General features: G+C 42.2%; 1 protein-coding gene across 8 annotated transcripts in view; it reads left to right on the top strand.

Annotated features, from left to right (window-relative positions):
- LIMCH1 (LIM and calponin homology domains 1) overlaps window positions 1-27,666 on the top strand; it is a 338,435-nt gene that overhangs the window by 145,067 nt on the left and 165,702 nt on the right. For 7 of the 8 annotated variants that reach the window (XM_073342172.1, XM_073342171.1, XM_073342181.1 and 4 more), the window contains one exon: window positions 27,465-27,534. In XM_073342172.1, the coding sequence (XP_073198273.1) occupies window positions 27,465-27,534 (70 nt within the window). Of the gene's footprint in view, window positions 1-3,921; window positions 3,998-27,464; window positions 27,535-27,666 lie in introns of those variants that run through there. The other variant, XM_073342176.1, reaches the window with a different exon arrangement.

The following is a 27,666-nucleotide window of genomic DNA, read 5'->3' as shown; positions in this document are numbered from 1 at the left end:
TCTTCCAGTATACTGGGATGGAAATTATCCGGTCACCTCAATTTGCATTAAACTCTTTAATTTTCTCTTCCACCTCACTTGTGGTAACTTCAGTTTCTATACACTTGCTTCTATCAGCCATCCTGTCTTCAATGGCCATGTTATCCTTACTGAAAACTGAAGCAAAGTAATCATTTAGTTTTTTGGGCCAGTATTAGAGATGATCTTGAATCTTCTTCCCATCTGCACGGCACAGGGGCTCAATCTCATCCATCCTTATTCTCTTTTTATTTATATAACTAACAAATCTCTTTATTTTAATTTCCTCAACAAGAGCTAATTCAGCTTGACTTGTAGCCATTCTCACTTTATTTCCACATTTTCTAACTTCCATGGTGTAACTGTCTTTGTCCAATCCCTGTAGGCTTTCTGCTTTTAACCCTTTTGAGATGGTTATTCATCCAGCTGGGTCTAGAGACTCTCTACAAGCTTCTTTTCCCACCTTGCTTGAGATGCAAATTTCAGATGGAATTTCTTCAAATCTTCTATACAAAAAAGACTAAGTTTCCTCTACATTGAAATCCAAGATGTTCAATCCAGTTGAACTCTAATTCCCTTAATTTCCCAAAGTCTGTCCTTTCGAAATCAACTTGTGATCACTCAATTCAAGATTATTTCCTACAAGCTCTTCTATGGCATCCTCACTACTTACAAAACCAAGTCTAAAATTGCATTATCTGTTGTTGATTCAATGACCATTTGATTCAGAAACTGTCATCTATCACAGTCAGGAATAACTGGGCCCTGCCAGTATCCATTCTATATCTGGGAAGTTTGTTTCCTGTTATGACACAATTCCCCATAGTATTTATCTTTCTAATAATATTAAAGAGCTCTCCGTCCATACGAGTCTGACCCTGCTGGTCTATAGCAGACCCTTAACACTGTCCTAACAAAATCTCTATTACAGTCCTTCCCCAAAGTGATTTTGACCCAAACAAAATTCCGTTTTGTCCATACTATCACTTATTTCTTTACAGTTTACTCCACCATATTTATCTTTGACTACCTCTCCTAACAGCACGTACCCTTCAATACCTGTACTCCAGTCATGAATGCTATTCCATCTTTCTGTAATCACTATAATATCCTGTTTGACCTCCTGTCATTAGTGCAAGTTCTTCCATTTTATTGCCTGGGCTCCTTAAATTAGTGTGCAAGCATTTCAGTTGTTTTCCCTTGGACCTCACACAGTTTTTTCCTCACACAGGATTAAGTATAGTCTTTTCACTAACTGTATCACATACCTGACCACTTCTCCAATCAATATTTGTACTTTTTCTTTCTTATTGTTCATAATTTTTCCTTAAGGTGTTTCTTTATCCTTTACTGTATCTTCATTTAGCTCTCTTTCTTCCTACTGTGTATGGAAGCAAGTTGTGGAGATTTCATGAGTTTCTCCCAATCTTTTCCCCTCATCTCCCAGTGTATAGCCCTTCTTATCAATCATGCCAGCCTTCAACCCAGAAGGTTAATACCCCACATACTCAAGAGGAGTCCATCAGTCAAGTCGTCGTCTTTCTGTAAATGCCTCTCAATGGTCAATCATCCCAAAACCTTCCTCACTGCACCAATCCTTGAGTCATCTGTTGATCTTCATTATCTTGTTATGCCTTTGCTCTCCTTTTCTAGGGACTGGAAATATTCTGCTGAAAATCACCTGAGCTTCCACTTTTTTAAGGGTCTTACTCAGCATAATCATCCTTGATCCATTCCAATGGCAATCTAGCTGTGTTGATGATTTCTCCCCCCTCCCATCAGGATCCTTTTCAGCCTCACATCCATATCTCATATCCTTGTTACTGGCAGGCAGTATGTTCTTCTGTTCTCTGGATTAGGATCTGGTCTGGTTACAGGCATTGGACTTTGCATTGGTTTTCACGGCTGAGGATGTGAGGGAGATTCCCAAACCTGAACCATTCTTTTTAGGTGACAAATCTGAGGAACTGTCCCAGATTGAGGTGTCATCAAATTGATAAACTAAAGGATTAATAAGTCACCAGGACCAGATGGTATTCATCCAAGAGTTCTGAAGGAACTCATATGTGAAATTGCAGAACTACTCACTGTAGTCTGTAACCTATCATTTAAATCAGCTTTTGTACCAAATGACTGGAGGATAGCTAATGTGATGCCAATTTTTAAAAGGGGCTCCAGAGGTGATCCTGGCAATTACAGGCTGGTAAGTCTGACTTCAGTACCTGGCAAACTGATTCAAACTATAGTAAAGAACAAAATTGTCAGACACATAGATGAACATAATTTGTTGGGGAGGAGTCAACATGGTTTTTGTAAAGGGAAATGATGCCTTACCAATCTACTAGAATTATTTGAGGGCGTCAACAAACATGCGGACAAGGGTGATCCAGTGCATTTAGTGTATTTGGACTTTCAGAAAGCCTTTGATATGGTCCCTCACCAAAGGCTCTTAAGTAAACTAAGCAGTCATGGGATAAGAGGGAATGTCCTCTCGTGGATCAGTAACTGATTAAAATATAGGAAACAAAGGGTAGGAATAAATGGTCAGTTTTCACAATGTAGAGGGGTAAATAGCAGGGTCTACCAAGGCATCTGTACTGGGACCAGCGCAGTTCAACATATTCATAAATGATTGGGAAAAGGGGATAAACAGTGAGGAGGCAAAGTTTTCAGATGATACAAAATTACTCAAGAAAGCTAAGTCCAAAGCTGACTGCAAAGAGTTACAAAGGGATCTCACTGGGTGACTTGGCAACAAAATGTCAGATGAAGTTCAATGTTGATAAATGCAAAGTAATGCACATTGGGAAAAATGATCCCAATTATACATACAAAATGAGGGGTTCTAAGTTAACTGTTACCACTCAAGAAAGATCTTGGAATCCTTGTGGATAGCTCTCTGAGAACATCTGCTCAATGTGCTGTGATGGTCAAAAAAGCGAACAATGCTAGGAATCATTAGGAAAGGGATAGACAGTAAAACAGAAAATACCATAATGCCACTATGTAAAGTCAGGGTACTCTGACATCTTGAATGCTGTGTGCTGTTCTGGTTACCCATCTCAAAAAAATATGTTCGAATTGAAGCATACAGAGAAGGGCAACAAAGATTAGGGGTATTTGACGAGCTTCCATACAAGGAGAGCTTAAAAAGACTGGGCCTGTTGATAAAATCATAAATGGTGTGGAGAAAGTGAATGAGGAAATGTTATTTACCCCTTCACATAACACAAGAACTAGGGGGTCACCCAATAAAATTAATGGGCAGCAGGTTAAAACAAACAAAAGTACTTTACACAATGCACAGTCATCCTGTGGAACTTGCAGCCAGGGGATGTTGTGAATGTCAGAACTATAACTGGGTTCAAAAAAGTTTAAGTTTAACGATGGGTCCATTAATGGCTATTAGTCAAGATGCTCAGGGATGCAACCCCAGCTCTGGGTGTCCCTAAACCTCTGACTGTTGGAAGCTGGAAATGGACAACTGGAGATGGATTACTCAATAGATTGCCCTATTCTGTTCATTCCCTCTGAAGCATCTTGCACTCACCACTATCAGAGACAGGATACTGTGTTAGATGCACAATTGGTCTTGACCCAGGATGACTGTTCTTTTGTACTGCATGAAGTAGTTCAGATCTCTGTTGTTGCTGGTTTATGTAGTCATAACGGCACTGGTTACATTTAGTCACGTTTTTAAGCTTCCCTTTGCAAATATGAGGGTAAGAAATTTTAGTTTTTGGTAATAAACAAAAGCTGAGATCCTACTGTGATCGCATGACTCTGTGAGCCAAGGCCATAGACACAGTGGTGTAGTGTAGACAGCCCTGCTGCCACTGTTCTCCCACTGGCAAAGGAGGAAGAGAGAGTTACTGCAGCAGAGAGCCGACTAGCTAGAGAAGACTTCAGAAGTCTGCTTTGGTGCCAGCCACTCCTATGTGCTTGTGTCTGGCTATGGTCTTGATCCCTCAGCACTTATGTAAGTATTTCTTTTGGCTTCAGGATCTGACCTTGTTCTTGTACTTTATACCTCTAGCTTTGTCTTGATCCGAGGATTTTGTTAAAAGTTAATGATGGAGAATGCCGTAATGGTGAAAGCTGACAAATATGACTGATAGCTCAGTCATTTCTTCTTTTTGGATTCTAAACTCCACTCATGCTGTTTGCATAACAGCACCAGTTCTAATTGTTCATGCAGCTGTGCTTAGAAGTTGTTAATCTTTTTTGTTTTTTAGAAAGTATGTTATGGCTCTTTGACATAGTTCTGATCAGTCAGTTCAGACAGTGACTTCAGTGAGGGGCATTCTAGCACACCAGGATATTGGCAATTCCTATTAGGTTCCTGCTCCGTTTGCTAACCTACCATTTTTACATATTATGTGTCACACCCAGAGATTTCAAGGCTTTCCCTTGGTACACTGCTGCTGGCTTTCCCATGCATCAGACAAACTTGCTATTCCCTGGGACCTGCTGGAGGAGGGCAGCTCATTCAACCTGATAGCTGGCAAGAGGGAAGAGTGGAATTGTAACAAGTACACCTAAAAATCCCTGACTTCTGCCCCCCGACACGCTTTTTTTGTTTTTGTTTTTTTTGCTATGAAGTATGAACATTTGGGCTTGATCTAGATCCTAGGAAGCTGGGGGATTAATCAAGAAGAAATGTAATGTTGTAACTACAATGGTTAGGTTGTTATGTAAGAAGCCATGCATCCAGGAAAGAGGGATTGTTGCGAAAGAAGAAATCATAAGATTTTTTTTCCACTGTGGGTTACTGCCCATTTCCCCCATGCTGTTGCTTTTTACAGAAGAAAGACAGGAAGTTAAGTAACAGTTGTTGTGATTTAATGATGGTTGAGCAGAAAAGGAGAAATACACATAATACAATAAAGATAAAACATTCTTGCAACATTCTCTTTGCTCTCAAGCACTTTCTTCTAATGTTTTCCTCTTGCGATCTTTTTTAATTTAAATTGAATTTCATGATTCTGCATTAAACCACAATGGGTTCAGCTCCTGTTGCTTCCAGATTCAAGTTCAGAGTGAATATCACCTCTCGTGCTTTTCTCAGATTTGGGGTCTCCAGAAACATGCAAAGACCAAGGATAGTAACCACAGACACAATCACAAGTACAAAGTCTTACCTCTACTATAAGTTTTATGAAAGCAATAAGTGAAGTTACAGTTACCCATGCATCTATAAATCCTAAAAAATCCCTTGCAATGGCTAATACTATAGTTATACTCACATCTCCAAAAATATTCTAGGGTCTGATGGATCTCTCAACTGGGGTAATTGATACAGGAGTGGATCCTACTGGGGTTTCCTGTGGGTCTTCCCCCTGTAACCCAACTATGCTATCTCCTTTATCCTATTGTTATGGCTACACCTTACGCATATGCATGAGGGTTTCAACTTTCTTTTCCTTATCTGTGCTTCCACATCCCATGAATATTGGGGTGCTCCATTTGTTTCTTAGGTCCCCTTATTTTCACTAACAAAATATATACATGGTAACCTGCAGACAAAGCAGGGCATCCTATGATGTTATAATCAGGTGTCTTTGTGGTCTTGGACAGGACATTGTGGTCTGTTTTTCCAGACGGTTCTCTATTGGCACATTCTTCCCAGTAATCTTGTAACCTTACTGGCACAGTGTTATTCCTAGGTCACCAACTCACGTCAAGCGTTCTGAAAGCCTATGGCCTTGTAAGGGTAAGCTAAAATCTTACAGGCCTGAGCCTGTAAGCCTGGCATTAGAGCCGGACTTCACCTTATATACCTAATACACAATCGTCACTCCTAAATGCTTGTCAGTCTTATATTTCTGTAATCCTACAATTTAAATCTATTTAGCATGCATTCATTATGTATGAAATAGCATAAGGGTTGACCATAAGACTAAATAATGATAAATTGATGATCAAATGAACGACTTGGCTATACTCTGTTACACTTCTGTGTTGCAGATCAGGTTCTGAGAAATTGTCTCATTCACAGTTCTGTATTTGTTAACTACAGGAATCTGAATATGGGTGTGAAATTGAAACTAGGCATAGTAAATAGGGTTGTGTGTCTCTCTTTATGTGAACCTAGCTCTCAGTGAGTGGGGAAACGCACCTTAAGATCTCATTCCACAAACATTTATCGCATGTGATTAGTCCATAAATTCTCATCCCTTTCATGTTTTTTCCAAAACAAACAATATTAAAAGGTCTGATCCTGAGGGGTACTGAACAACTTAAACTCCTGTTGGCTTTAATGAGAGCTGAAGGTCCACAACACCTCTCAGGATCAGGCCCTGCACTTGAATAATGCTTATTTTACAGTAACTATTTTCTATACATATTTTTATTACTCAGCCTGTAAATCCTAGATTTATATTTAGATGGTGTAAGGATAATTGGGGTTGGGGATGAATACTTAAACACCAGTTTTAAACCCAAACTAAAATATCAATGCAAAATAAATCTGGCTTGGCTGTGAAATGACAGCAACATATCTTGTATGTCACACCATGCTCTTTATCGGCTCACAGATTGTATCGATTAGTTCACTTGTATGTCTGCCTGCTGCATGTTAATAAATGTACTGAACTAAAATACTGGTTTGATGTAATAAGGCCTTGATTCAATTCAGTGTGTGCTTAAATACCACAGACTTCAATGTTGAGCACATGTGTAAGTGTTTGCTGAATCAGTGCATCAGTGTATAGTAACAATAGACTATTTATATACCTGTGTTATTGGAGCTCTACCCCACTTACCTGTATTAAACTCTTGTATATTCTGTGTACCTGCTTACCTGTCCTATCCTGTAACTATTCCTTTGAATTGCAAATAAATGGTTGCTTAAAAAAGAAAAGAAACCTTCTTCTGTATACTTCAGCTTGGGAATTATATTTGTGGAGTAAATACATGTTGTTAAAAATGTATTCTAAAAAGAGCTCTTCCCTTTGTATTAAGGAATAAGCATTCCAGGATTTTCCATTACATTTTTATTGAAAGAATAAATACAGAAGTTATGTTAAAATGTAATAAAGGAATCTTGATACAATTTATCCAGTAAATTCAAGGGAAAGGTCTTGAACAATCTTTTTCTGATAGATACACACTTTTCCTCACAATGTGAGTTAAGAATAGCATGTTAGCTTTAAAAGGACAGTATCACAAAATTTTGGTTTTCTATAAAAACATGTTTAACAGAAATTAATTGTACTCTGAAAGAAAACTGGTGTGGCTATAAATTTGAATAGTAATATGAGAATGATTATGATCAAGAATTAATGAAACCGTTTCCTAGGTTATGGGACTAATCTTATCTAAATAAGAAATTGACTTGGCACATGCTGTTCATGCCATTGGTGATGAGCTGCTTATTCTCAGAAAGCAGAGTTGCTTTGGATTTGCATCATGATTACAGCACACGTCACCAAGCATTGGACTGGCATGAGCAAGGTTTTCAGAACAGGTTGGGTACATGCCAGATAAATGCAAATCCAACACTCTGGCATGATAAAATTAGGCTTCAGAGTCAGTGGTAGAATTGTGTGGCGCTGGGTTTCAGAGTTACTTTCATTATATACATGGTATTTTAAATGGTTGGATGTCAAAATCTTGTATCTGCAATTTAATTCCAGCGTGGTAAAATCACTGGGCCATTCATGGGGGCGTGATGGGAAAAATCACTATTCAAAGTCTGGTCTGTTTTCTGTCAGATTTCTCAGGTATTTATTTTACTGATCTGCAAATTGTGTACAACTGACTATCTAGATTTCACTGAATATTATGCAGTAATGGAGAATCTTGTATTGCCAAATACCTAGCTGAAGAAGTTAGCAAGTGTTCAAGCCCTTGTGCTTAAGTTTGAATTTATTATTGTAGGGTCATTTTTTTATAGAAGCCAAGAACAGGTATTTTGACTTCATATCATAGGTCTGAATGTGACCCCATGCCTTCAAGTGTGTGGGTTTTATGCTGCGTATTCTAAAGTTGAAACATTACCAGCTTCATGGATTTGGCGGGTCTCCAACCTGGAGAGAGCCCCTGAGGCTCATTAAGCATTAAGATTTAAGTTCAAGTGAGGACATTTGAAACAATTTTGTATCAAGCCACAGTTTAGTCTTTTCAAGTTTTATTACCTTGCCACAATGAGACCCTTTTTAAATAGTGCAACTTGGGTGGGGGAGTCATAAGTAAAATAAACTATAAAAGCTCAGTTGCATAATGGGGTGTGTATGTGGTGGAAATACAGCAATTGAAGGGTGTGCTTTATTACAACCAGAATACTCTGCCCTAAAATGTGGGTGTAATGTCATGTAGAGCAGACTATATGGCACTTTGGTCTTTTCAGTACATTTTGATGACTGCCGCAGCTTGCTCTGTCATACTGATCCATTCAAGCTAATTTGTTTATGTGCAAAGCAAAGTGATCCAATGAAAGATTTAAGGAGTATGTTATGGAAATATTTTTGGATTCATGCTTTGCATAGCAGTAAGCATTGTTAATTAACCACTGTAAAACAAGACATGAACAGTTCTGTGATGTCCTTAAATTTGTACATTGCTTCAGTATATAGTGTTAGCCTTTGCACAGGTTGTCCATATGGCCAGTTGCTTCTGTGCCTTCTCTAATGAACCCCACTCTGATGGGTTTAGTCACAAAGACTCCCTTGGGACTGTCACCTGGTGTGCTGAAGCTACCTCTGAGCCTGTTTTCCCTGCCAGCTTGGGACTCCAGAACCCTGCCTTGTTGAGCCAGACATACTAGCCTGCTGCAACACAAACCCAGGGTTTGGTCCACACCCCCAACGCTGCAGACTTAACTGAAAACAGCTCAGCAGGTTACCAGTCTTCAGCACCCAAACACCCAGTTCCCAATGGGATCTAAACCCCAAATAAATGTGTTTTACTCTGTATAAAGCGTATACAGGGTAAATTCATAAATTGTCCACCCTCTATAACACTGATAGAGAGATGCACAGCTGTTTGCTCCCCCAGGGATTAATCACTTTCTCTGGGTTTATTAATAAACAAAAGTGATTTTATTAAGTATAAAAAGTAGGATTTACATGGTTTCAAGTAATAACAGGCAGAACAAAGTAAGTCACCAAACAAAATAAAGCAAAAACAAAGAAGTATAAGCCTAATACATTAAGAAACTGATTACAGATAATATCTCACCCTCAGAGATGTTCCAATAAGCTTCTTTCACAGACTAGACTGCTTCCTAGTCTGGGCCCAATCCTTTCCCCTGGTACAGTCCTTGTTAGTTCCAGCAGGCATCTCAGGGGGTAAGCAGGGGTCTTCTCATGACTGGCAGCCGCCTTTGTCCTGCTCCACCCCCTTTTATAGCTTTAGCACAAGGCAGGAATCTTTTTATCTCTCTGGGTCCCCATCCCTCCTCCTAAATGGAAAAGTACCAGATTTAAGATGGATTCCAGTATCATGTGGCCATGTTACAGGAAGGTTTTAAAGTAACTAAGGCCATTTACAACTGATTGTTTCTAGAGCACCCTTAATGGCCTTCACTTAATGTTTTACATTGGCAATATAAATTTATATCTTCTTCTAACTTCAGATATAGAAATACTTGCAAACAAATAGGATGAACACATTCAGATAAGCTTTGTAATGATACAAGAGACCTTTTGCAAAAAGCATATTCCTATTACCAGATTCACATTCATAAGCATATTTTTCATAAAGCTTATGGAGTGCAACATCAGCCCTTCTCTCCCTCCCTCCCCCCCAACACACATGGTACAGTCTCCCTGCGCTCCTTTGAAAGGCCCTGGCCTGTCTATATTTAAGTCCTCTAAGGGCTTATCTGTCTGTCTCCTGCAGTTCAGACTACAAGGATGTGAATAGCCATGTGCACCAAAGTGCTGAATTGTAACTCTTCATGTGGACGCTGCAGGCACAAACCAAAAGATTCTTAGTTGGCATTAGTGTAGTCCCGGTTAGAAGACTCTGTTAATGAAAACTAGGAACCTTTTGGTTTGCGCTTGCAGCATCCACTCAGGGGAGTTACGGTGCAGCACTTCGATGCACACTGCTATTCATGCTCCGATCTGCAGGGCAAGATTCACTTCTGCCATTCTACTTAGGATATGTTTACACTGTGTGAAAGTATTAATGCTAACAGGGGTATGCCTACCCCTGCTAGCATTAATATACTTAGCAAGGGTAACCATTGTAGTATGACATAGAGGAATGGGCTAGTGACCAGAGTACGTACCTAGGCTCCTTGGTGGGCTTGTGCTCTGGTTGCTAGTCCATATTGAAGATCTTGCTGCCATATCTACATAACAATTGTTACCTGTGCTAGCTAGATTAAAGTGACCACAAGTATGCCCTTAGGCTATGTCTACACTTGGAGCACAGGGTGTGATTCCCAGCCTTAGTAGACTTAATTGTACTTGCTGTCATTGAGCTAGCTAACTAAAAATAGTGAGGGAAGCTGCAGTGACATGGGCAGCGGGGATCAGCAGCACATGCTAGCCTCTAGTACAAACCCACCTGGCCCCCGTGGGTACGTGCTTGGGGCCACTAGCCCATGCCACCACTTGTAACTGCTGTGCTGCTGTGGCTGCCCTACTATTTGTAGTGTGCTAGCTCAATGTGAGCTAGCGTGAATGTATCTACATAGCTGGGAATCTCACCTCCACCTCCAAGTGTGGATATAGCTTCACTGTATCTAGCTGTCTTGGATTTTTTTTTAAACAAAATACTGTTGTCTCCCCTGTGAAATTTTGAGGTCCACTCAGACCAGTAAGGGGCTCTGTCATCACCTGCCCTGTAACTTTGGGGCCTTTGTGTTGTGCAGCTGTGGTTCAGATCCCTAATGCCAGTAGCTTGCCCACAAGCATAAGGTCTGACCCTGACTAGTCTAGTTATTCTTTGCAGGGTGATACCAACAACCCTTCCACACTCAAGTCTCCCCAAATGCATACTCCCCAAGCTCTTAATTACCAGACATTTGTAACTCCTCTGATTCATTACCCTCAAAGGCATGAAACAGGCCCGCCTTGTAATCAGCTCACTTCTCACTTTGGTGCATGAACACAGACACCATACAGTTCATACACCAGAGACCTGCTTGAGATAAAAAAAGCAAAATTTAATAGAAAACCCCCCAATTCAAAGATCAAGTAGTAAGGGGAAAGTAAATGTATACAAGTTACACAGAAAATGATGCAACCTGAGGCTTCAACTTTATTAAAATCCCTTTTTCTAATAAGAATTACCTATTGCCATAAAACAGTTTCCCAGTATACCCCCTAGCTATAGGACAGCATTCATGGACAGCCTCCCACCTCCACGCTGTCCCCCAAATTCTGGATGATTTTCAGGTCACCCTTCCATTTTAAAAGATCTTGCAGGGTGTTTTTCACCCCCAGTGGCTATAAATATTCAAAAAGGGGAAAACTCCCTCCTTTTTTAGGGTATGTCTCCATAGCAATTAAAAACCCATGGCTGGCGCATGCCAGCTGATTCAGGTTTGTGGGGCTTGGGCTGCGGGGCTGTTTAATTGTGGTGTAAATGTTTAAGCTTGGACTTGAGCCCAGGTTCTAGTATCCTGCGAGATGGGAGGGTCCCAGAGGTCAGGATGCAGACTGAGTCTGAACATTTACACTGCAGTGAAACAGCCCCACAGCCTGAGCCCCTTTGGCATGGGCCAGCCACAGGTGTCTAATTGCAGTATAGACATACCTTAGTTTCCAAAGACTGGGATTTTCTTTTCAGTTTCAAGCTGTTCCCATTTGCTTTGCTGGTGCCTCGTTATTTCCTGGGCTGGACAGTGGCTAGGTGCTTGAACCCAGTCTGTGGTTGGAGAGAGAGCTCCTCCCTGCCTGATTGCTTCAGTATCACCTCACAACAGGGCGGTGAAGTTATACCACAGTTACACTTGCAATTTTCTGTATATACACACACACAAATACATTCAGAACCATAACGTGTATACATATCTCATAATGATTGTTAAGGTCCGTATAATACAAATGTTCATAAAAGACCTTAATATACTTTTACAGTAAAATAACATGGTATGCAATCAGTTGGTTTAATAGCTTTTTTGATGGGAGAGTGGGTGGTTTAAAACTTCTGTCACATCCCTTTATCCTAACTCCTGGTGACCCATGGATTATGAGCTCCTCAGGGTAGTGATTACTGATTTAAATCCATTCGGTCTTGAATGTCTGAAAAGCATCTCATACATCGTGAGTATATGATATAAACCATCTATGACCATACAGAAATAACTAATAATAATACTGAAAAGTTCATTAGGAATCATTGTGGAATGTTTTCTCAAATATACTTTAGAACTTCCCCTAATTTTTCCAGACTTGAAGAAATCTCATCATCTTATTGTCCTTATCTAAACATTCTTCATGTTCACATCCCGGTCTATGATTGCTGACCTGCCTCACGTTTTAAACGTGTTTTTTTAACCAGTTTACTGGTGTTTGAGGATTGCTATCCTAACTGACACCCAAAATATCCACTAATTGACCGAACATATACTAATAACTTTGGCCAGGGTGCCCAGATAACAGAATAGATGCTTCATAGTTAGAAAATAATTCAATAAAACTAATTGTAATAATTAAAGAATAATAAAGTATCACCTACTTGAAAATATTTCATGGTGATTTAGGATTTTCTTGTGCTCTTGAACGCTAAATGCTCAGTTCCCTCTAGTTGGCTTCATCAGTCCCTTCTTAGATGCAGAAATATTGTCTATCCATTGTTTTTGTTTAAACAAACCATTCTGTTGGATACGTACATTTCAGCTTGGACTCATTTGTGAATCAGACCTTATTCCAACCTTTTCCTGAGGTTTATTTTTCATAAACTCCTTTCCGGCTCACTTTCTCCTAGAAGCAATGTGTTTTTGGAGGGTGGGATTGGCAGCCATTCTGAGGAGAATGAGGCTTAGCTAACACTTTGACTAGAATTGCATATACAATCTTCCCAGTGTTTTCCACCAGATCACTTGTTAGCTGTTATCTTAAATGCCCTCTCTTCCTGGCAGAAGTTTTCCAGATTCTTAACTAGACCTAAACAAATCTGATGGGTCTCGTAGGTTAGGTACCAGCTCCTTTTTTGCTTTTAGGGATCTTGATCCTGCATCTTTTAGCTTCCCGGGACTACCTGGTGGAGCTACTGACCCTTCCCAAAGCCATCAAGGCCTTCAGAAAAGTAACAAAGTGACCTGATACTTCCATAGAACAGGAGGAGTACAAGACCTTTCCACTCCTGCTGCAGTTGGCTGCTTTGCTGAGTTAAGGTTTCCCTAGCTTCTGTGCTAAGTCTTATGGCACTTCATTTCTCTGACAGCTATTAAAGAACCCAGGGTGGTTGTCCAGCCACATGAGCGAGCAAGTGAGGCATAGTGATGGGAGCACAAGTCACACGGAAGATAGCAAAGGTACTGGTAAATAGAGAATAAAGTGCAGAGGGATTCTAGGGATGTATGAACTGCATCCGTGTATGTATGTATTTGTAGATGTTCTACCCACTAGCAGTTAGCCCACAAGAATCCTGGCTAGGACCATGAACCCATGTGAGATTCGGTCAGTTCAGTGTTCAGAGCCCTGTATTCTCCTTTGCGTGATGGTCCTCCTGCGAATTCCACACATGGGTATGCATGTGCCTGAGTCAAGGTTTTTAGTATGCAGACGGTTGATCCCCACATGTGCAGCTGTTTTCCTTGTGCTCTGAACTGAGGGTGTAAGGGATGGTGCAGACTGGTGCCTCTCTAGTTCCTTTGTACCACCGCATGGCCTGAGTCAGAATCTTCTGTGTTCGTAGTGTCTTCCTTTGACTGTTTCAGTCTTCAAATATATTATAAATAGTTTTATTCTTTTAGTTTTAAATACTACTGGTATAATCAGCCACCAAAAGATCCAGGCTGCAACTTCCCCAGAACTACACCCTTGGACAACTGTGCCAAATAATTTGACCTCCTAAGGGAAAATGGTCTTCTCCTTCACCACGCTCCAATTTAGAATTTGAAATTTATCAGGCCCTTCTACATAAATAGGACTTCTCTACTTACGCAAAGTTGTTGGATTTTGAGCACAGGCTCCCTCAGGAAGGCAGAGTACAGTTTCTATCCTTAATTGATAGAAGCAAATGAGTAGCCAAAACCTCTATCCAGGCTGCAATAGATGCGGTGGACATTGCATCCAGAGGGATGGTTACAGTCATTGTCATGAGGAGAGATTGCTGGTTTCAATCCTCAGATTTCCCTAGAGAGGTGCGTGGTACTACTCAAGACCAGCACAGTTAACCTGTTCAGTGAAAAGTCAGATGAATCTCTCTACTTTCTCAAGGAGAGGACAATGCTTTGCTCTAAGTATCTATACCCTCCCCCTAAAAAGCATCACAAGCAGGGGTACAGAGCAAGACCACCTCCTCAATGATTTTACTATCCATGTTCCCAGGAGCCACCATGCAAAAGACAGAGGGTATCTGATATCTGCTGCCACACCTCACTAACCCATAGCCAAAGAACTTCTTTTGATGGGACCATGGAGACTTGCACTCCTTTATTGATGTCCCATAATCCTGCCCCTCAATGTTTTGGAGGCTGCCTTACCCACATTGCCCACAACTGGAGGGCTTTAACAACACAGAAATGGGTACTGGCAATTGCTCACTATGACTATTGGAGTTTGTCAACCCCTTCCCACAAATGCCTTTTCCGATTCCTTTTCAGGGGCCAATCTCCTGAGTGAATTCTGCATCAAGAAGTGGACTCCCTTCACAACCAGAAAGCCATAGAGTTCCTCCGCAACATCAAGGGAAAGGATTCTACTCCCCATTCTGTTTAGTCCTCATAAAGAATGGGGATGGAAACCAATTCCTGACCTTCACTGACTAAATATATGAATTCATAAATTAAAATTTCACATGGTCACATTGGCATCAATAATTCTCTCTGGAAGAGGGCACATTGTTTGCCGCTCTTGACAGGAAATATATATACTTTTCACATAAACATTCACCCATCCCACAGAAGGTTTCTCCTTGGTCAAGACTGTTACCAATTCAGAGTCCTTCCATTTGGGCTAGCTACAACACACAGGGTCTTTACAAAAGTCTTTTCAGCTGGGTAGCAGCTTGGATGAGAAGAAAGAGGTTTACTGTCTTTCCACACCTCAACGACTGATTTCTGATGGGCAGATCATAAAAGGAAGTCCAGCTGGCAATCCAATTCCTGCTCCATGTACTATCCTCTCTGGGAATCTGTGTCAACCACTTTGACCCCCCCCACAATATCCACACTCTTCATAGGAGCAACCTTGGATTCATCTACAGCAAGCGTCAGTCTGCCTATCGAGAGTCACCCTTAGATTCTCATCTTGCTGTAGATGAGTCCAAGGTTCCCCTTAGACCTCAGACTTCAGTCAGAACCTGCCTTTTCCTCCTTGGCCTCATGCACACAAGTGGTGCCATTTGCCAGGCTCCATATCTGTTGTCTTCAAACCGGGCATCAATCCATGTACTCAACAGAAAAAAGTCAACATCAATGCCAATGTAACAATTCCAACCAAGATTCTGGCCTCTGTCGTCTGGTGGACAAAGCCGGAGAAAGTTTGAGTGGAGTGTCCTTTCTTCACACTTACACCCAAGGCAACTATCATTACTGATCCCTCCCTCTTAGGTGGTGAGCCCATATGGCCAATCATACTGCGCAAGACACCTGGACCCCTCAGAGGTCCAGCATGCAGTAGGAGCGGTCTGTTGGGCTGCAACACTTTCCTCCCACTCATCCGATCCCAGCATATCCAGAAAATGTTGGACAATATGACTTTCTGCTATAAAAACAGGCGGGGTGGAGAAGGGGAGGGGGACAAAATCCCTCCCTCAGTGTGCAGACAACCAACTTTCAAAATTGGTATATCAGACATCAGGTAACCCTCTCAGTAGCATACTTCCCAAGTGTGCAGAACTCCTTAGTAGACAGTCTCAGACATTTTTCTGCAGATCATGAATGGGAGATTCATGATTCAGTCCTGAATAAGATATTCATCCAGCGGACAGTGCTGTCTTGGGATCTCTTTACCTCACAGCAAACCTAGAACTTCCCCTTCACTATCCCAAAGGGAGATGGCCCTCTACTCCTGCAGAGGGACCACCTCAGGCATGCCTTCCCTCCATCCCATCAATACCACATGTCCTGTTAAAAAAAATCAGTCACGGCAGGGCTCAAGTCCTCCTTATTTGTGCCCAACAGAATGAGAGTTCTGGTTCACTGATAAATTGAGACTTTCAGTCTGTTTTCCTGCCAACATCTCACTTCTGGACTTGCTAATGCAACACAATGGCCTCTGCTCTCAAGGCCTGGTATTTGCATGGCTATCAGATGTAGAATGTTTGTTCCAGGGCGGTTCAATACATTTTCAACCAAAGTAGAAATCTACCAGGAGATGCTATTCAGCTAAGTGGAAGCATCTCCCCTCTTGGGAATAATCCTCCAGTTATCTCCAGAGTCCACTTGTATCTCTGCTATTCTAGAATATCTACTAATCCTTAAGACATCAGGTCTCTCTCTTAGTTCCCTATGGATTCATTTAGCAACAATTGGTGTTTTTCATCCCCCTGTCAATAACCACAATATCATGCTGGTCTGTACTGCACCTCATGGCCTTGGTTCAAATCATGACAGGAACAACTGCACAGCTGCAGGCCAATGGACATGGATTACTAAAAATCTCTGGACACAGCGACATGGTGAGTATGCATACCCATGTGTGGAATACAGGTTGGGACCAAACATCTCTAAGAACTTCCAGTTACAGATAAGTAACCTCAATTTTTACCATCAGGTTCTGAAAGAATTTGCTTTTTCTTTGATCTGTTGTGTCTAGACCCATTTTATCTCACCTATTTTAGCATTTTGTTTACAGAACCTGGTTGTAATTTTTCAGACATTAAATTCTCTCTCCTTTTGGTCACCTTTCCTCAGAGTTGTTGATCATATTAAGTCTTCCTATGTGTCTTAAAACAAAATAAATATTCTCCAGCTCCTGTGTCTACTTGGGCCCAGAGCTCATTAATGCGTAACTTTCTAATTAACATCAAATATGTTCAATTATGGGGGCACTCAAATTGTTGTATATTTTAAAAACAGTTTCATCGTTAATGTACATGCAGTGTATACATTTACCATATGTGTAGCATGATACTCTGTATTAAAATATGAGAGGTATTGGATTTTTTGTCCTTTTTTTGATCTGCTCACAAATTTTATTCATTTAACCTGTTTTTGCTGGGGTTACTAATAGCAGAACAGACAACTGAAGCTTACTAAAGTTTAAAAGCCTACTATAAATCCCACCCCCATGATCACTCCAAAATCATCTGAACAATCAGGGCTAGAAATACCTGCTGTAACCTGTTGGAGAGTTGTGAATAGTATTTTACAGTTTGTTTCCAACCATGGTTGGAAACACCACAGACAATGTGTATATTGATCTAGTCCAGCGAGTCTCAAACTGTGGGTCGTGACCCCATTTTAATGGGATTGCCAGCGCTGACTTTGACTTGCTGGGGCCCAAGCCTGAGGGCTTCAGCCCTGGGTAGCAGGGATAGGGTTGTCTGGGGCTGAAGCCCTTGGGCTTTGGCCCCCTCTGGCCTGGGGCAGTGGGGCTTTGGCTTTGCCCTCCTCCCCCCGCGCCCCCCAGGGTGGCGGGGCTTGGGTAGGCTCAGGCTTTGGTCCCCCCCCTCCTGGAGTCCTGTAGTAACTTTTGTTGTCAGAAGGGAGTTGGACAGGGCCATCCTTAGGATTTATGGGGCCCTACACAGTGCCCGATGGCAGCCTGGGCTGGGGAAAGACAAGGCTGCAAAGGATACCGAGCCGCCTGGCCCACCTCACGGTGGTGGTGAGTCACAGTTCCTTGCAGACTCCCCCGCACTCTCTCCCTCATGGAGAATGCACGGCACTGACACATTTGGCTCTGTGAATACAACCCCTGCCTAAGGAGATTGCAGCACACACTGGGTGTGTAGGAGCTGACCTGCTCTTATGTGCAGTCATGGGTGGTGGGTGAAGCTGCCACTTGGGGAGGCTAGCTCCCCCACCCACCTCTTCTGCCTGTGGCCCCATGCATACTCCACTCCTGCTCTGCCCCGGCCCTGCCCTCTCCCCACTGTCTCCCTCCTCTCTTCCCTCCCCCACCCTCCTCACCCCCTTCCAGCCAAATCCCTGAACCTAAATGAAGCAAATGACATTTGAAAACAAAAAACGAAAAAACTCTTCTGCAATTTCTTTCTAAAGAAAATGGAACATGTTTTCCACTGCATGCCAGATGGGTGAAGACTGGACATGCAGAAGGTACCTAATTAAAAGCACTAAATTTGGGAATAAAATGCCAGTCACAGGTTTTTGATATGCCCTGAAGTTTGAGAGAGATTTACTTGCAAAAACTTTGTAGTAAGAGCAAGTCAGCTGTCCTGCTGAATACAACATTAAATATTATGGAATACATGATGCAGCTCTTCTGTTTTATATTAATCAGTATTTCTAAGCTGATTTTGTATGTTAAATGTACTCTTAAGCCTTCATAAAGTAATCATTCCAGATTACTACATATTTAACTCACTGAAACAAAGACATTATTTTAAATTAACGAGTCAGAGGTTTAGTGTGTTCATAACAATGTTCATTGCTTTTACAAAAAGGGAATACTAATTCACTTTGTGTGATCTCCCTAACAATAGACATGTTTATGAAATTTCACCAACTTTGAAAACATATTTTTTAAAGATTTTAGGCATAACAGAGATTTTATATCTTACTAGGTACTAATTTTGCTGGAGGCTTCTCTTAAAACTAGTTCATCAGATAGAAGTAAAGAAAGGGAAACTCTTTGTCCAGCTATCTGGAAGGAAAGGGGTGTTGTCCCTTTAAGGGCTCTCTTCAACGGGGGAGGAGGTGAGGGGAGAAAGGGATGGACAGAAAGGACAAGACTACTTTGGAAGCAAGTTTTTTTTTTTTTTTTTTACTATAGTAATTAAAATTAAAATGTGTATTTTAGATAAGGGTGGTCTTTTGAAGGATTTATTTAAAAAACTATGTCTGAAGATTCAAGCATTTTAGGCTAAATATGATTGTGCATCTAAAAATCTATGCAAGGATTTTTTAGAGCTGTGATTTTATAATCTTCACCAACTCACTAATGAAATATTTTTAAAGCAAATTTTAAACTAAGGTCCTGTAGACTAACATGTTCTGAGTAAATATTACAATAATGTACAACTGTTTGTCAGTAAATTCAGAAACTGACAGTATATACCTAGGGGTTGGCAAATGCCTGTTAAATGGCTTCATTACCACTGAGGATTACCAAAAGAAACTACACCATTTGCTCAAGATACTCCCTGAAAAAGCACAAGAACAAATCCGCACAGACACACCCCTGGAACCCCAACCTGGGGTATTCTGTCTGCTACCCAAGATCCATAAACCTGGAAATCATGGACGCCCCATCATCTCAGGCACTGGCACCCTGACAGCAGGATTGTCTGGCTATGTAGACTCCCTCCTCAGGCCCTACGCTACCAGCACTCCCAGCTACCTTCGAGACACCACTGACTTCCTGAGGAAACTACAATCCATCGGTGATCTTCCTGAAAACACCGTTCTGGCCACTATGGATGTAGAAGCCCTCTACACCAACATTCCACACAAAGATGGACTACAAGCCGTCAAGAACACTATCCCCAATAATGTCACGACAAACCTGGTGGCTGAACTTCGTGACTTTGTCCTCACCCATAACTATTTCACATTTGGGGACAATGTATACCTTCAAATCAGCAGCACTGCTATGGGTACCCGCATGGCTCCACAGTATGCCAACGTTTTTATGGCTGACTTAGAACAACGCTTCCTCAGCTCTCATCCCCTAATGCCCCTACTCTACTTGCGATACATTGATGAAGTCATCATCATCTGGACCCATGGAAAAGAAGCCCTTGAGGAATTCAACCATGATTTCCACAATTTCCATCCCACCATCAACGTCAGCCTGGACGAGTCCACATAAGAGATCCACTTCTTGGACACTATGGTGCTAATAAGCGGTTGTCACATAAACACCACGCTAAACCAGAAACCTACTGACCACTATTCCTACCTATATGCCTCCAGCTTTCATCCAGACCACACCACACAATCCATTGTCTACAGCCAAGCTCTACTATACAACCACACTTGCCCCAACCCCTCAGACAGAGACAAACACCTACAAGATCTCTATCAAGCATTTTTACAACTATAATACCCACCTGCTGAAGTGAAGAAACAGATTGACAGAGCCAGAAGAGTACACAGAAGTCGCCTACTACAGGACAGGCCCAACAAAGAAAATAACAGAATGCCACGAGCCATCACCTTCAGCCCCCAACTAAAACCCCTCCAACGCATCATCAAGGATCTACAACTTATCCTGAAGGATGACCCATCACTCACAGATCTTGGGAGACAGGCCAGTCCTGCTTACAGAAAGCCCCCCAACCTGAAGCAAATACTCACCAGCAACCACACACCACTAACCCAGGAACCTATCCTTCCAACAAAGCCCGTTGCCAGCTGTGTCCACATATCTATTCAGGGGACACCATCATAGGGCCTAATCACATCAGCCACACTATCAGAGGCTCGTTCACCTGCACAGCTACCAGTGTGATATATGCCATCATGTGCCAGCAATGCCCTTCTGCCATGTACATTGGTCAAACTGGACAGTCTCTACGTAAAAGAATAAGTGGACACAAATCAGACGTCAAGAATTATGACCTTCAAAAACCAGTTGGAGAATACTTCAATCTCTTTGGTCACTCTATTATAGACCTAAAAGTTGCAATTCTTCAACAAAAAAACCTTCAAAACAAGACTCCAACGAGAGACTGCTGAATTGGAATTCATTTGCAAACTGGATTCAATTAACTTAGGCTTGAATAGAGACTGGGAGTGGATGGGTCATTACACAAAGTAAAACTATTCCCCCCCCCCAGCCCCCCGGGTCATTACACAAAGTAAAACTATTTCCCTCCCCCCCCCCCCCCGTTCCTCAGACGTTCTTGTCAACTGCTGGAAATGGCCCACCTTGATTATCACTGCAAAAGGTCCCCCCCCCTCTCCTGCTGGTAATAGCTCACCTTAAGTGATCACTCTTGTTACAGTGTGTATGGTAACACCCATTGTTTCATGTTCTCTTTGTATATAAATCTCTCCACTGTATTTTCCACTGAATGCATCCGATGAAGTGAGCTGTAGCTCAAGAATGCTTATGCTCAAATAAATTTGTTAGTCTCTAAGGTGCCACAAATACTCCTTTTCTTATTACCACTTGAATGGCTCTTTAACAGTTTCAGTGTTGTGCTAATATGTCTGGCAGGCTCGAGGCTTTCACTTTTAAGTTACTATGTCCGATGAAGTGAGCTGTAGCTCACAAAAGCTTATGCTCAAATTCTTTAGTCTCTAAGGTGCCACAAGTACTCCTTTTCTATTTGTAGATCCCCTCTGGAGGAAGACTCACCAAGCTGCAGCAGCCAGCTATGGTAGGAGCCTGCAGGAAGGGTCAGAATAGGGATAGGAAGACCTGGGAGGATGGACACTAAGGGTATGGCTACACTAGAAACTTCAAAGCACTGCCGCGGGGGCGCTTTGAAGTGTGAGTGTCGTTGCGTGTGAGCTCTCAGCGCTCCTGGTAATCCACCTCCACGAGGAGATTAGCTCTGAGTGCTGGGAGCGCGGCTCCCAGCACTCTGAACCTGTCCACACTAACGCTTTAAAGCACTCAGACTTGCTGTGCACAGGGGGGTGATTTTTCACACTCCTGAGCCAGCAAGTTAGAGAGCTATAAAATGTAAGTGTAGACAAGCCCTTTAAGGCCCAGTGGTGCCCCAAATTTTCAGGTGCCCTATGCAGCTGCCTATGCCTATGCCTAAGGACGGCCCTAGGGTCGTGGTGCAATGGAGTTTGAGAACCCCTGATCTGTTCTGTCCTACTGTCAGCACATTGCTTGTTTCTTCAGAGTATTTTCCAGAGCTTCTAATGGAATCATTAACCATAAATTTAGTTTTAGAGATTTCATTTGGTGCACTAAATATATCTAAGCAGTGTTCCTTAAACTTCTAAATTTTACCGACGAATGCAAATAATGAATGATTTCAAAAGAATGTGAATTTATTTTTTAATCTGGTGTAAAATGTTTTAGGCACTGTAATAGTACAGCGATCAGTGCAATGTAAGAACTTAGACAAATAGAAGGGGACTTAAATATGAAAAATTAACTCCACCTCCCCCACAAAACCGGTCAACCAAAAGGAGGGGAGGGGAGAAAAAACAAAAACAAAAAAAAGTGCTATGTGTGGTTTTTGCTATAAAATGGAATTACAGTCTGTGGTTCATGGTAATTATTAGTGGTATAAAAAGGTTCTTTCTTTCCAGCAGCATAGAAGAATGTACATTTCTAACCGCAATTAGTCTGCTTTAACCTTTAATCAATTTGCTGGGCAGAATGATATCTAAACTATTTCTTATTGATTCAAATATTGATGGGGACTCCAAGGGTCAGAGACTTCTTTTCACTTACTTTCTTGTATTTTTACAAACCACATTTTCTCCCCTGCACCCTTAAAATAAATGCATTTTTTGGCCACAGATGTCTTTATTTTAAACATACCATGAAAGCAAACAAAGCAAGTTATTTTCCTACTGTTTTTGGCGGGAGTGGCCCAGAGGTTGGGAGGAAGCAGTGGGGCCTTATTGGAACTTTCTTCTTCAGTATGGTTTAGGGGTGACTGACTAGGTTAGGGGATGGGTAGTGGTAATCGTTTGGCAGGCAACCCAGGTAAAGGGACAGTGGGGAGTTGAAAGAGTGTGGGTGAAGGGGCCAGGAACAAGGAGAGTTGGAGAGCCAAAAAGGAGCAGCTGATGCCAGTCTGCTCTGGCCTTGTAGGGGTGGAGTACTCCTTAAATGCTCTGGCTCTTTATTTACATACTAGTAGGGGCTAGAACTTAAATGAGACTACTCCTGATATATGATGCTACTCACTGTGAGTCAAGGAATCAGAATCTCGCCCTTTCATGAATACATGCTGTTGCACATATAAATTAGGGTTGCCCCATCCTCTGCCCCACCTTTTCCCCCAAAGGCCCCACTCCTGCTCCACCTCTTCCCCCAAGGCCCCGCCTCTGTCACTCGCTCCTCTCCCCTCTTTGTTTTCCTATAGGGTTGCCACCTCTGAGGTACATTTGCCCACACATCCTAGGGTTAATAAGCACAATTGCCCACGCATGGGATTTTCATTTATAGACACTCATTTGAAATTCTCCATTTTTACACACACACACACACACCCCCACAGGTTTGCTTCATTAGCACACCCATTCTGGGGAGCAGGGGAAGGGAGCTCCCTCTTTTGCACATACAGCTATGATAAAAGGGAGGATTCCCCTATATTTACACAGGTACCGAGATTGGGGGAGAGACTCCCCTTATTTGCACTAGTACCTGAAAGAAGAAGGTCCCACCTACTTGTACCCACACAGTGGGAGTTTTGAAGGAAGAGAAACAGATGCTCCCCCTTCTGGAGCACACCCACCTGAGAGAGAAGAGGGGAGCACCCCTCAAATTGTTGCATACCTACCTGGTTCCCATGCTCCACCAAACTCCAGACTGAGAAACTTTCCGAATTTTTCCCATTTTGGCAGTCAGGAGTGGGTAGGGCAGCTGCAGGCTGTGATTGGCTGGGCGGGCTTGGTGCCGGGCTGTGATTGGCTGGGCTCTGTCCCCATCTTCAAGAAAGTGGTGAGCATTTGCTGGGTAATGGTGTCTCGGTGGGTTAAATTCAAATGAGCAGCGAGCGGTTTCCACGGATCAAAAAACTGGACATCAGGGCTTGTCAAAAGGCACCCAGACACACAAGCTGAAACCCAAACTGTCTGGGTGAAAACCGGACGGGTGGCAATCCTAATATAAATAGGTGTAGTTTCATCTCAGCATGTGTTTGAGAAATCGTCAAGAGCACTTGGGGCAGATGAGTTTTGGTGGCTAGAGAGGTCTATTGTGGTGCTGATACACCCCGTCACCCTTTAGGGGCAGGGGAGAGGTGCATTACAGCCCTGCTGTTGAGTCTGTAGAGCTGCACCCAGTCTTGAGGCTGCATGGCCCTGGGACCTTAGTCAGTAGCCTGGCTCTTGCTACCGGCACTGTGGTCTAGCAGCCAGAGTTAGTAGTCTGGCCCTTGCTACCAGGGCAGTGCAGCCTAGCAGCCAGAGTCAGCAATACAGCCCTTGCTACCAGGGCGATGTGGCCTAGTGGCCAGAGTCAGCAATACAGCCCTTGCTATCAGAATGGTGCAGCCTAGCAGCCAGAGTTAATAGTGCTGGTGAGCTAGGCCACCACCACGGGGTGGGCGGTGGCCAGGATAGGGGAATCTGGGCCTGCCCTCTCCACCGGGTCCCAAACTAGGGCCCTGTCTTTGGCAGGGTTGCCCACTAGCCGCTCGGCAGGGAGCCTACCGAAACATGCTGAACCTGTCTATGGTTCTACAACTGCTTCCCCACAAAGTTTCTCTGAGTTGCTTCCTACCCGATTCTCTGTAGTTTGCCATCTCTGGGTCTTCACAGTCTCGCCCCTCTCTGTGGCGAACTGAGCCTGTGTGTTGGGGCCCGTCTCTGGCTGGCTGGCCTCCGCGTCCTGGACTGCAGGTGATCCTCCTTGAGGAGTCACCTCCTTCTTCCCTGGCAGTCAGCCCAGACTGAGCTGCTCTGCTGTCTTTTGTATCCTTCTCAAGCTGGAGCATGCCCAGCAGAGCTGAGGGGGGGTGGCCTCCTCAGCCCAGAGAGAAGGCTTAACCCCTGCCGCACCAGTGCCAGGATGATGCGCCCTGTCACGAGGTCCCATTAATGTTCATCCAACCTTGACAGTTAAATGTAGAACAAATGAGTAGAATATCACTATTTACAGCATATAGTCAGTCTGGAATTCACTGCCACAGGAAGCCAACGAGACAAATTGTACTGTGATTGAATTTTAAAAAGGGGTGGATAAATTTATGAACAGTAATGACACTTGTTTCTGTTCAAGATCAGACAACAAAGTCAGTAGTTAAAGCTTGTGTTTTTGGGAGTAAATTGATTGCCCATGTGTGTATTGGGAAGGAATTTGTTGCTTCTATGTTCTACATTGTACAACTGGATAACTTTATAACACTGTTATGCGGCAAATTAAAATATTGGGCAAATTTCTAGTCGTTTTCCAACATAAAGCGCATGACACATTTCACAGTACTATTTTACAGGAAGCCGGGGGCTACTTTTATGGAACAAGAAAAAGATGAAGAATCTCTAATTATTTGCAAATGTCTTGACTACTTGCACTTGGACTAATTACACTTTTAAAACCATAATTAGATGTTTAGTTTTGCACTTTATTTCCAGCATTGTATGGACTGAATGAAGCTGCCTATATTCTGAATACATGAAATGTCAACTTCCTTTGTTTTTTTTCCCCCCCAGTTTTTAGACCAATGCAGCCAGCCTGTTTCTATTGAACGTTTCTATTGAACATTTCTATTGAAGTCCATTAACTTCTGAGGAATGCTCTATACAGTTGAATGAGTCACCAGGTAGAGTTAATGACACTAAATATAAAGAGGGATGCTTCATTTGAGCCTGTGTAGAATTTACTTAAAAAAATATATCCTGTGGGTGCGTGCATGCAGGGTGGGGGTTGGACGGGGGAGAGGAGTAACTGTATATAGTAACTGGGGAGAGAAATATGAACAAATAGTAATTGGATTAGACTGAAAAATCTCCCGATGGTTTACTTCATAAATGGCGACTTGCAGCCTGACTGGTGGCTGAATAAGTTTCAGGTACTTGGTATTTTGGCAGCCAGCCTAATTCTTTAGAGAGTCCATTTAAAAACAGCCAGTCTGCTTTGGAGGAAAGTTCCCTTTGGCATGCTTCTGAATAAATGAGAGCTGGGAAAGTAAGAGCTTGGTTGTCCTGGAGACACTGTTTGCTTCCCTAAGGGAAATTATCTAAATATGAGTGATCATCTTCACACTACTGCACCACCATTTCTCCATGCCTCCCCTCTTCCAGGTTATAAACTGTTCTGTCCTAACCCCATTGTTCATTTTCTACTCCTGGAACCCTTCCCTTCTCCCTCCCATTTTCCCCCTAACCTTAATCTTAATCTACAATTATGCCAGTTCAAACTATTTTGAAGATCTTTTAAAAATAGTCTGACATTTGGGGTATCCATTAAGACCTCCATGACTTGCTTTCTATTCTTGGTGAGAACCTGCAATATAGGTTATCGTCCATAATTTATGCACCATGAGGGGATTAAATGAATGCTGCTCTGTTGCGAGTGTCTCACTTTTTCCCTGAGGCAACATTTAATTTACTAACCTGCAAAACTAGTAGACTAGATAGAAGGAGCTATTAAACTAGAGTCTTCTGAGAGGAAGAATCCTTGAGGAAAAATTTGCATGTTGACCGTTGCAACATAAAATATTGGTGTATGGGCTTGCTGCTGTGCAGGTCTGGAAGAGAAATCAGTGACGTGAATATAAATGTATATTTTGGAAGAAGAGGTACTGGCTTTTTTTTGTTTTGTTTTTTTTAAACTGTTAAATAAAATCAGATGTTCTGTTAGTTGTGGAATTCTGTGTGGATGGAAGAAAAATATGAATTGTTTGAAAATGTTCAATAGCTATACATGTGCTTTTCTATCATGTCTAGTATGTATTGGAGATGATCCTGTTGTCAGATTTTTTCCCTTAAATTGAGCAGATGTTAGTTTGTACATGTAAACATGAGAGGATTAAACTGAAAGCATATTAAGGGCATGTGTACACTACAAACTTCTGATGACATAACTTGCGTTGGCATGCATCCTTGGGTCATTGTATTGGCACTGAATGTACTTCCCAGGAGGGCTTGTTTTGATGCACAGTGCAGTGCACAATGGGTAGTTATCCCAGTGTGCATCTCACCACCGTCCAGTGCACGAAGTTCTGACAAAGCAAGGTGGGGCAGAAGCAAATCACACAGCTCTTTCCCTTTCCTTACCCCGACAGTAGAGAAGTTGCCATTTTGTCCTCTCGATCCCACTCCTTTATAAGCACCTTGACTTTTCCTCCTCTACTCGGTCCTCCACTGTGCTGTGTCTGGTCCTCCAAATGTGGAGTGTGGTGACCTGATTTGGATCAAAGCTTATCAAGGGCTTATAGACACTGACCTAATCTAGAGTTATAAATTTGGGAAATTTTATTTAATACTCTGTTAATGATTTTATAGGTGTTTCTTCCTTTTCAGGGATGTAATTTAGTTACTTACATGTTGGGGAAAAGGCTTTTTATTCATATTTTATAAATAATTTTAAAATATTTCTTTCTCATGACAGGTTACTGAATGCAATAAAGCCTGGACTGGTAAAAAAGATCAATAGACTGTCGACCCCTATTGCAGGGTTGGTGAGTATCTGAAACTGAGAGAAATCTTTCTCTATTCCTCTTGACATCCCAATTTCATGACAGTGATTCTTTTAATCCTGTAATATATTCTAAGGTAGTATAAACTCTTTTATCCTGTTAAACCCAGACAGT

The sequence above is a fragment of the Lepidochelys kempii genome, chromosome 4 (genome assembly GCF_965140265.1).
Source record: "Lepidochelys kempii isolate rLepKem1 chromosome 4, rLepKem1.hap2, whole genome shotgun sequence".
Taxonomy (NCBI): domain Eukaryota; kingdom Metazoa; phylum Chordata; order Testudines; family Cheloniidae; genus Lepidochelys; species Lepidochelys kempii.
The sequence above is the reverse complement of the archived record's forward strand: the minus strand, read 5'-3'. Positions and strand labels throughout refer to the sequence as shown.